Source organism: Toxorhynchites rutilus, chromosome 2 (genome assembly GCF_029784135.1).
Source record: "Toxorhynchites rutilus septentrionalis strain SRP chromosome 2, ASM2978413v1, whole genome shotgun sequence".
NCBI lineage: Eukaryota > Metazoa > Arthropoda > Insecta > Diptera > Culicidae > Toxorhynchites > Toxorhynchites rutilus.
The window spans coordinates 5,260,813-5,272,046 of NC_073745.1; the positions used below are offsets into that span (position 1 = coordinate 5,260,813).

General features: G+C 41.7%; 1 protein-coding gene across 2 annotated transcripts in view; it reads right to left on the reverse strand.

Annotated features, from left to right (window-relative positions):
• LOC129766949 (lysophospholipid acyltransferase 5) overlaps nt 1-7,790 on the reverse strand; it is a 57,311-nt gene extending 49,521 nt beyond the window's left edge. Inside the window, exons 1-2 of one of the 2 annotated variants that reach the window (XM_055767545.1) lie at nt 7,691-7,790; nt 6,975-7,132 (exon numbers count right to left, since the gene is read on the reverse strand). In XM_055767545.1, the coding sequence (XP_055623520.1) occupies nt 6,975-7,056 (82 nt within the window). In that variant the 5' untranslated portion in view covers nt 7,057-7,132; nt 7,691-7,790. The other variant, XM_055767546.1, reaches the window with a different exon arrangement.
• Between the last annotated feature and the right edge of the window lie 3,444 nt (nt 7,791-11,234).

The window sequence follows — 11,234 nt, forward strand, 5'->3', positions numbered from 1 at the left end:
TCCAAACTTCATACACACCAGATGGGCCAACCAGAAAGTCTGCCGGGCCGCAGGTTGAGTATCGCTATTCTAACGTGATGTGTATTGATATAAACTGAATATAATAACTTTTCTGTATTCATGGTGCTACTGACACTCGACCGCAACGGTTACGTTTTTAGCGCCATTCTAAAAGAGAAGCATAGAAATAAAAGTTTTCTCCTACAACCGGATGCATAGCTTTTTTCAAAGCTGTTTTCGGTACTAAATAAAGCGTTCTTTTTCAGCAACAGTTGTCCGGACATCAGGAAAGGAGGAAGCAGCCGAGAAGCCCCCAACGGCCATTCAGGAAGTTGGTTCGGTCGGATTGGCCACTTTGACCGGCAGTTTTCACTGCCCCTTACGTGTCCCGCTGTTTGCGCCCGTCTCATCAGCAACGTTTTCCCTGCCAGTGACGCGCGATTTTGGCGCAATTTCTTCTCATCAATCATCAGCAGCTCAGGAGGTGTAAGGTGTGAAAGGAGGTTATTTTCACTTCGTCGTTTCGAACCGCTGCGGCTGTTGCCCTGCCGTCGGCGGTATCCGGTCCCTTCCCCGCTACCCCACTATCATTAGGTGGTGATCTTCGAGGAGGTCCTTCAACACGCTCGGTGAGTGACCAAACTTTTCATTTTACCAGGAGTTAGTGAAAGATAGGACGCCCAAAGGGTATAGGTTAGGAAATTTTTATTACATATCCCAAATTAATTTTATATAACAGACATTTAAAAGTGACTTTTCCAAGTGTTTTTAAAACAGTGCTTTTCTGCCCCAAGTGTTTTTCAGCCAAGTGATTTCGGTGTTCGTCCTTGTAACTGCGTTGGCATTGTCCCCCGCAGTTACTGTCCTCCGCCGTTTTCGTCCCCGCTGTTATTGTCCCCCGACGCACAACGTACATAGAATAAGAAAATTTAAAAACTTTTTACCTGGCTGTACCTAGGTATAGCCAGCCTTGAACATGGCTTCCAGCAGCTCCGGCGCCGGAAGGCCAACAAATATATACAATGGTGTTCCCACCACCCACACTTCCCCCAAATGGGCTGATCCCTTTGGCGGAAATTTGCAAATTTTATTGTTAAGAGCAACTGATGGTAATATTCTTCCACCCAACCCCTTCGTTGTACCGAAATCGATCCAAGGTGTGATCGGAGGTAAATTCAAAGATGCAAAAACTCAACGCGATGATAAAGGTCGCCTTCAATATGTTCTACAAATACGCGACGTCAAACAGATTGAACCTTTATTGGGTATGAAGTCGCTAACTGACTCGACCCCAATTGAAATAATTTTTCATCCCACTCTTAATCAACGCAAGTGTGTTGTATCTTGCTGGGATGTTGTTTTCATGCCAGAGGATCAACTTCTTACTGAACTCTCTGAGCAAAAAGTTATCGGTGTCAAAAGAATATTTAGATACGATACAATTAAAAAGGAAAAGGTAGCAACTTCTACCCTAATCCTAACCATCAACGGAACAGTCATTCCCGAAGCGATTAACTTCGGTTTCATTCGCGCACCAACCAGAAACTACTATCCAAGCCCGATGCAATGCTTCTGATGCTATAATTATGGACACACTTTCAAGAAGTGTATGAAGAAAATACAGTTATGCCGTAACTGTGGTGTAGCACACCCAGAACTAAACCAAACCGATAAAGAAAAGGCGAAGAAGTTTCAATGCAATGCACCTGCCTCATGCGTGAACTGCAAGGAAAATCACTCCTCCACTAGCAGGAAGTGCCCAGCTTGGATCACCGAGGACAAAATAACACGAGTTAGGATTGATAAAGGAATCTCCTACAAGGAAGCTAAATCCATTTGTGAAAACAATAATGGTTCTTCCTACGCTAGTAAATTGAAAGAGCGGCTCGACAATATCCAAAACACAGGATGCCAACAATGCAAGTGCAACTGTACACAAACAAAGTCAACTCCTATTAAATCGAATAAGACTGTTTCTATTCAGGCCAATAAAAAATCTGAACAGGGATCCAGCATCATTCCAATTGACTCTGAGGAAGATTCTGAATCTCCAATGGAAATCGAATCAACTTACTCAAACAAAAGAAAAATCATCTCGAAAACAACAACTTCAGATGAATTCAAATCATCGGAAGATGAACAACCAATTGAGAAGGAATCTTCTAGGAAGAAACCTAAAAATAAGAAATCGACCCCAACCCTACAGAAGACCCAATCCCACCAGAACTACCTATCACAACCCAGCACTTCAACCCAACCAATTGGATCCAATCCACCTACTACCCAACACAAACCCAATTCTACTACCAACAAACCAATTGTTAATGTTTCCAAAAATGATCCGAGACTAAAACTCAAACAATCCAAGGGTGAAAAACCCAACCACAACTAATTTCAACTGATTTCTACTCCACCAATCTCCAATTTATCCTCCACACCTCAGCCCACTTCCCTCCTTCCAATCTTAACATTCAATCCCCCACCTAATCATACACCATCGTCTCGAGACCCTTCCCTAATCGCAAACTTTCCATTCAATGGAACTTGCGTGGGCTTTACAGTTCAATGAACGAAATAAAATTAATGTTAGCGGAAGAGAAACATCTCCCACTAACCCTAGCTTTCCAAGAAACTAAAGTACCGACTGGTACAGACATGAATAGTGCCCTAGGAGGCAAATTCAAATGGTATTTTTGTGATGGACTATCTTCCCAACAAGGAGGAACATGCCTCGCTGTCCTAAGTCACCTTCCTCATACTGTGATCCCCATAACATCACCACTACAAATATGTGCAGTCCAACTCAAGGGACCTTTCCAGGTAACCCTTGCTTCAATATACATATCCCTTCAGCACAATATCAATGACTTTGAAGTTGATTTGGTAAATGCTTTCAAACAATTACCACACCCATTTATTATCATGGGTGACTTCAACGCACACCATACTTCCTGGGGAGGAAAAAAATGTGACGCAAGAGGTCATACGATTCTTAGAATCATCCAAAAACTGAACCTCATTATCATCAACGATCATCAACATACCAGACTCGATCCACGTTTTGGATCAACGTCTGCCCTCGATCTCACGATCGCATCTTGGGAACTGGCACCCAGACTAAATTGGTTTGTTGACAATAACCTCAGAGGAAGTGATCACTTCCCAATTCACATCAGAACATTAACAAGGAATCCCAATATTACTCTTCGCAGAAAATGGAAATACCAATCAGCCAACTGGGAAGGCTTCGAATCTACAATTGACAGCTTACTTCAAGCACACATAAGCTACTCTGTTGATGACTTTACTCAAGCCATTCTCTCCGCTGCAGAAGTAAATATCTACAGAACAAGTGGGAACCCCGGTCGTAAGGCTGTCCCCTGGTGGAATAACGAAGTAGCACTTGCCATCAAAAAAAGAAGAAAACTGCTTCGTCTTCTCAGACGTCTTCCAGATGGAAACAACAGCAAAAGGATTGCTTTATCCAATTTTCAGGAAGCTAGAGCTAATGCCAGAAAAGCAATAGCCGAAGCAAAAACCCAAAGCTGGACTGAATTTCTTGATGAATTTAATCCTTCAACATCTTCAAAAGAACTATGGAACAAGGTCAACGCTCTCAGTGGCAAGAAAGCTTCTAACTGCTATTCCATTGAGATCAACGGTATTACTACTGAAGACCCTGGTACCATAGCCGAACATCTGGCAGATCATTTCGCCAAATCTTCATCCACTTCGAATTACACCAATGCCTTTAAAAATATCAAAGCCAAAGCAGAACTAGAAGTGTTTCCCTCTGCTACAGGTCAACAGCACGAATACAACAAACCTTTCTCCATGGACGAGCTGCTCTGGGCCCTTAAAAGGTCCAAAGGTAAGTCAGCCGGCCCGGATAATATCGAATACCCGATGATAAGACACCTGCCCCACCATGCGAAAACCCTGCTTTTGCAGATTTTCAACGAGTGCTGGACAAACAGATACTTTCCAGATTCATGGAAAGCTGGCATGGTAATCCCGATCCCCAAAGCAAAGGAGGACAAACGTGATGTGAATAGCTATCGCCCTATCACGCTCCTCAGCTGCTTAGGGAAACTTTTTGAAAGGATGATTAACCGAAGACTGATAACAACCCTCGAAGAACAACAACTACTAGACCCCAGACAACATGCTTACCGTCGAGGAAAAGGCACAAGTACATATTTCTGCCATCTCAACCAATTTCTTCATGACTCCACACAGAAGAGACAACACAATGAACTTGCTTTGCTTGATCTTTCCAAAGCATTCGATACCACCTGGAAGCATAATATCATAGATCAACTCCACCAATGGGGATTCGAAGGTTACCTCTTCGAAATCATTCAAAGTTTCCTCCTCAACCGAAGTTTTCAAGTTTTCTTCGGAGGGTCAATATCTGAAAGCCGAGTTCAAGAAAACGGAGTACCACAGGGCTCTGTTCTTTCGGCAACTCTCTTCTTAATAGCAATGCAATCAGTTTTCGATGTTATTCCACCAAACATCGAAATACTGGCATATGCTGACGATATACTGCTTATGGCCCGAGCATCATTCACTGAACTTGCACGCAGAAGACTCCAGATAGGAATCTCTGCTATCAGCAGCTGGGCAGATTCAATTGGTTTCAAAATTTCAGCACAAAAATCCAATATACTTCATTGCTGCAGTCTAAAAGGTCACAAGAAAAAATTCAAACCATGCACAATTAATGGTGCACTTGTGAAACGAGTTAAATCAGCTCGAATTCTAGGTGTTACAATAGATAAAAATCTTTCATTCACAGACCACATCAAAAAGACAAAAGCAGATATCAAAAGCCGTATTCGGTTAACGATGGTAATAAGTGGTCGCAGCCGCTTAAGCGCGCGTAAAACCATTTATAAAATCGGTAGAAGTATCGTCTTCACAAAAATGCTATACGGGATTGAACTCTTCAGCAGTGCATCCTGGAAATCAATTGATCATTTAAAACCTTGCTACCATAGCGTAATCAGATATGCCTCAGGAGCCTGTAAGTCCAGCCCAATAAAAGCTTTGCTTGTGGAGGCTGGCCAAGTTCCCTTCGAAATGTTCATCACCAGAGCCTTGGCCAATAGAGCCATCCGAATCTCACAGAAATATCCAAATCTCACATCAACCACCACGAGAGCTAGCAAATGGCTTCAAGACATTTGCAATATCACTCTCCCGGGAGCCGCTCCTCTAACTAGAGAAGGCCCTCGACCATGGTACGACCAAGGACCAAAATTTGACTGGACTATTAAAAACTCTGTTAGAGCTGGTGAAGCCAACAGTATAGTCACAGCTATCTTCAACAATCACATACATAAACAGTTCCCCTTCCATCGCAAAATCTTCACAGATGGATCTGTTGATGGTGATAAAGTAGGTTTTGGCATATTTTCCGACAATGCTCAGATAAAATTCCAATTACCATCCATTTGTTCAATTTTCTCAGCAGAAACAGCTGCCCTCCTCGTTGCGATATCACTATGTGATGATAACACGAAAACGGTGATTTTCTCCGATTCCTACAGCTCCCTGCTTGCACTCCAGAGTGGCGAAAATAAGCACCCCTGGACCCAAAGCATTGAAGCTGGAATCAAGGGAAAGGACATCATTTTCTGTTGGATCCCGGGACACTGCGGAATTCAAGGAAATGAATTAGCTGATCGTCTTGCCAAAGAGGGAAGAAATTCTGAACTATGGACTGATATCCCCCCGTCCGAAGACATCATCAGATGGGTTGATAACAACCTACGATCGTGTTGGGATATAAATTGGAACACCTCTAATGACTTCTTTCTAAGAAAGATAAAGAATACCACCCATCCTTGGATGGACAGTACTAAGCGCCCCATTCAAGTATGCCTGACACGCTTGCGTATCGGGCATACTCTATTAACACATAATTACTTGATCGCAAATCAACCGCGCTGCACATGGTGCAATGTAAGGCTCACAGTAGAGCATTTGTTAATCAATTGCCCAGGTTTTAACATCTCTAGAACAAAATTTCAGGTTGGAGACAGCATCAGAACTGCATTAGCAAGAGACGACATCGAAGAGGACCGGACCATAAAATTCTTAAAGGATACAGGTTTATTCGACAAAATTTAATAATATAATATCGAAATGAATACACATTAAAAGTATTTTCCTTTTCTGTTCTTTTATTTTCAGCAAAAGATGAGCAGTTTTTTACGCCCATTTTAGAAGCAAGCTCTTCAAGCACACTAAAATGGGCTTTTTCCCTGCTCCAATTGTTTGGTTGTGTTTTTGGCCCCAAAGCCGTGTAGGGTGCGGCGATACGACATACGTCCATAGCGGTTACTAGGACTGAGTCGAGCGAGAATAACGAATTTTGCAATAGTTTTTCTTAGTTTTCCTTTAGTTAAATTTCCCGCCCTCAAGGGCAAGAGACGAATGAACTCTCAGAGTTTAAAGTCTCTTTAATTCAATACCTTCCTTCCTTCCTTTTCTGTATTAAAACTATGGGAAATGTCATATGGTGAGTCAAATATTTTTGATGGGATGAATAGAGCCTCTTATTTTTCAAAAACCTGTGCATATTGTTATATCCAAAAAGTCTCCAAAAAAATAAAAAAGTGTTTTACAGATATGTCTGTAAATTTACAAACATATTTGTAAATCTAGCATCTCTGGTGGTCTGAGAATTTATTGCAAGAAATCGCTTGAAAACATGCATGAATTTGCTTGAAAATGAAGTGGATTGAGTCCGCACCACTTAGATTCTAACTAATTCAATCTTATCATGAAAGAGTTCCGATCACTCTAGCAACACTGGCTAGGATATAAACAAATCGATCGCTCCAAGAGCGTCACATTTTTTTTGCAATGCTTCGCTGAGCAAACGTGATATCGGCTGATGCGTAAACACCCCCCGTTCTCCGCTAAAACTCATTCGAAATTGATTTTTGTGTTGTATAACTTACTCGCTAGCACGGATAGTATAAGCCGAATTGCGGGCTGTGAAGCGCCGGAGAGGCTCGCCAACGCTTCCACCGGATTTAGCATCCTCGCTCCACTCTATAGCTACTGCTCGATATTGTTATTACTGTCGCACAACCTCGTAAACTGCAGCAGTCGACCTCTAGAATAAGATAATCTCTATATATAAACATACACACACATATGTACTGTTTCTCGCAGTCTGCTTCCGCTTTGTTATCCCTTTCTTGTGAATGAATCAGTCGTCTGTAGATTCCCACACTTTGTTTCGTAGCAATGCCGATTTAGCGCAGACCTCAATCGCACTTACATAAGTTCTGCGGCTTTTTTTGATATTGTCTAATCGACCGAATATTACTGAGTCTGAAACTTTCTCAACAGCACGTAAATCCAAGCCCGCACTCTTGATTAACTCGATACACCAGCACGACACAGTTATCTGATACCACCAAAGGGAAAATATCACAGAAAAATTGACTTTTTTTTCACCGAGTGGGGACAACCGATGTTTTTCACGATTGCATGACGAGAGAAACTGGGGTAAGAAAAACGAAAGTCGCGACACAACACCGACTGAACAACAGCGCTGCGAGGCTGAAAATGGAAATGTAAAACACAGCGTAAAACACGCGTTTTACGTGCGTGTCTTCCCTACTCTCACATGCACTTATACTAGCTAATTGTTACATAAAAACTGCACCTGAAGCGGGAGGCTTCGCAAAAGAGAGCTCAGCAGTATGCCGCTACGACAACGACACCACACGTACGAGCTGAAATGCTAGACTGACGGTTATGCGAATCTCAAAGAAAGAAAACAGGAGAAAACAATACAACTTTCCTGCGGTGGGTTGATAATTTAAGCTAGCGAGTTTCGATTTTATGGATTATAGCAAAGGCCGTCCGCATACTACCATATTTTTTGACGTAGAACTACGTCTTTCATTAAGGGTGCCAAATCGGAAAACAGGTCACGTTTTTATGAAATAAAGTTAACGTTAATAACTATTTTTGCCGCGAACGGATTTTGGCGATTTACATACTAAACGAATCGGAAATTCTCTAAGATTTGTTTAATATGCTATACATTCGAATCCCCTGGTTTGTAAATGGTTAAAATTCATGAAAACTTTTATTTGGCAGACTGTTCAAGAGCGCTTCTAATGCATCCAAAGATTAATACGTTGAACTGGTTTCATCGCACTGACATTGGGCTTTTTGTTTAGAGAGTGTTAACTAGAAGCGACAGCAACAAAAATGGAAAATGATTTTTATAAAAGTCCCCTATTGATCCGCAGGGACCAACGTGAGTCAGACGAAATGTTCATCTTTGGTCCCCTCACTCGGTCAGGGCTTAACGTTTTAAATAAGCCAGAAGAACTAGTGTATACTCGACAGGAAGAGGCAGAGTTGTTTGATGCTGTCTTACGGAAGTTGGCCGGAACCTGAACCATGGTCGATGAAAAGATGTATATCGGGGTGTTATTTTACTTTTTCGTGGCTTTGGTGGTCGTCTGTCTCTCTACTTTGGCTATTCGCCAACAAGTTTTTTATCGGGCGCATCTAGAGAATGTTGGGAAGGTTGGTGGTCTTCGCGACAATGTTTATCTCCAGCCGATCCATCCTCCAGTGATCTTTTGGCATAATGAACTGATCCCAGGTTCGGCATAAAGACCCCATCACCTTCCCAACAAGCACTTCGTACTATATATCTCCCCGTTCACCATATGACTCGAAAGAAGAGCGGTTTGGACATTCCCTTCGCGTCTGTCAGAGAAGGACCTTCTTCGAGAACTTGATGTAAACTTCACAAGTAGAGGGAAACGGTAGCATAAACACAGCAAGCACTTTGATCGTCAAAAAATGTGAGTTTTCCGATAGTGGTTTTAATGTTTTTCCAGCTAATCAAACAAACTTTTCGTGTATTGTGCAGTAAAGTTCTGTTCGCCTATAGAAGAGGATCAATTTGATGTAGCGAAACTGTAAGTTTGATAACAATGAATGAAATTAATTGGATTTTAGTTTTTGCATGTTGTGTGGGGTGACATGGACACGTTTTTGTGGGGTGAATTGGTCCTACAGATTTGAGGTTTTTGTTTGGTCTAATTGATTCCAGATGTCGCTGAATCACAAAAACAGGAAGTGGGTTATATCTATGGTATAACCGCAAGGGTGACGTAGGACTATCGTTGATTTAGAGATCATTTGTTTGAAGTTGAATCTAAATCCATCCTGAATGAATGAATAAATAAATATTTGGGTGACTTAAAAAACGAGAGTGTTACGTTGGAGACTCAAGGTTTTATGCATCCAATATTGGATACAAAAAACCTTGTTCTGAAGAATAATCTTCAGAAGCTTACCTGCTAACTGCACTTGATTGACAAATCACAAAACCAAATGTATATGGTCGCAGTATTATATGGATAGAAAACATTAAAATAAACTCGCTTGAATGTAATTTTCAATTCCAAGGGGAACTGGCAGATTATTTTTCAGCAACGATCATTTCTTTCCAGGTTTCCTCTCGATAACCAGCAAATGAAAAGAGTTGCGCGCGTGTATGTGTGTGGGTGTGGCGGCTGCTTCTATGTCTTCCCGAGGAACCGTATTTCGATGCTGATACTCTCTTGGTCACGAGAGTATCAGCATCGGCTTTTCTGCGCTCCCTCACAGTTAAAACAAACTGATTGCATTTCAGGTCAGGTCAGGCCAGGTAATGAATCCCTCGATCCCTCGCCGTTCAGCTCGTTCAGTAACGATGTTGAATATCATTTCAGTATGCTTTTCGTGCGTGATTGAACCGAGAGAAGGTGTGGTTTACGATGGCAATTTGGAAGGCAAACTAGAGGAGAATGAACTCTCTGAATATGAAAATTTCGGCGACTGAGCAATAATCGATTGAAAATTATATAATTTTCGCGATACGAAATATTTTCCGTTTTTCATGTTATGCATCCAATATTGGATACGAAAATATCCTACTGATGGGAAAGAATAATCTTCAGAAGCTTTCCAGCTAATTACACTTGATTGAAAAATTACGAAATCAAATGTATTTGGTCGCTGTGTTTGCCATATAATTTGAAAACATTAAAATAAACTCTTTCGCATGGATGTATTCTTCAATTCCCAGGGAACTGGCAGATTATTTTTCAGCAACGATTAGATCTTTCCGGAATTTTCTCGATGCTGTATGGCATCCAAACGAAAATTCTCGTTTTAGTTTGGCCTGTAAAAAACTTTTCTAAACTCTAATTCATCAAATTTGGAGCCCTGAAAAGGGCCGTTGATTATATGCTAAGCTAATATAGCACCCTTTCCTTGGATTCGATGGGCCAGCTGAATGTCCTTGGGCATGATGTGACGCGTTTTGCGTGGATAGCACACAAATTTGTATCTTCGAATAAGCCTCCTGCAGCGTCATAACCGCGGAACTTTGGAAGCGCAAGTCTGTTTTGCAGTCCTGAGCAATTCCACGATCCAAAAGCTGCAAAGGTAGCTTGCGGATCAGCAATTCGGTCGACTTCCGATAGCGATGAATTTCACGCAAAGTTCCCGGTCGATAGCAATGTGGCTTCTTCACCTATCCTGCGGCTGGTGCGCTTATCCGAGCTGCTTTCGTGTGCCTTACCACTGAAAGACTAACTAGCTATCTGCTTGGTCCCGAACAAACGAGTCGTCATGGTGCGAGAGTAGAGTAAGAAATGGCTCTTAATTTCGTTTTTGCAGGCCGAACCGAAAAAATTTCAGTCGAGTTAACTCTTTTTTTACAGTAATGCTTTTGAATCCGGACACTTTGCATTACATTCAATATCATACCACAGCCATAACATTTTTTTCATGTTGAATTTATGCGATTAATAGTTGCTAATATAGTTACTGATAGTTTCTTGATAGTTACTAATCAATCGCATTAATTCAACATGCAGAAAATGTTGTGGCTGCGGTATGGTATTAAATGTAACGCAAAGTGTCCGGATTCAAATACATTACTGTATACTTACTTCGATGTTATTCGTTTCTCTCTCAGGGTAAGCAACGAAGGGTGGGGTTTAGATTCTATACTTTTATGGTTTATAAAATGACGCTTCCTTTGCTTTCGTTCATTTCTTACTCTACTCTCGCACCGTGAGGACTCGAGCTCGTTAGTCTTTCGCAGACAGCTCGTTAGTCATTCGGTGGTAAGGCACACGAAGTCAGCTCGGATAAGCGCACCAGTAGCAGGATAGGTGGAGAAGCCACAT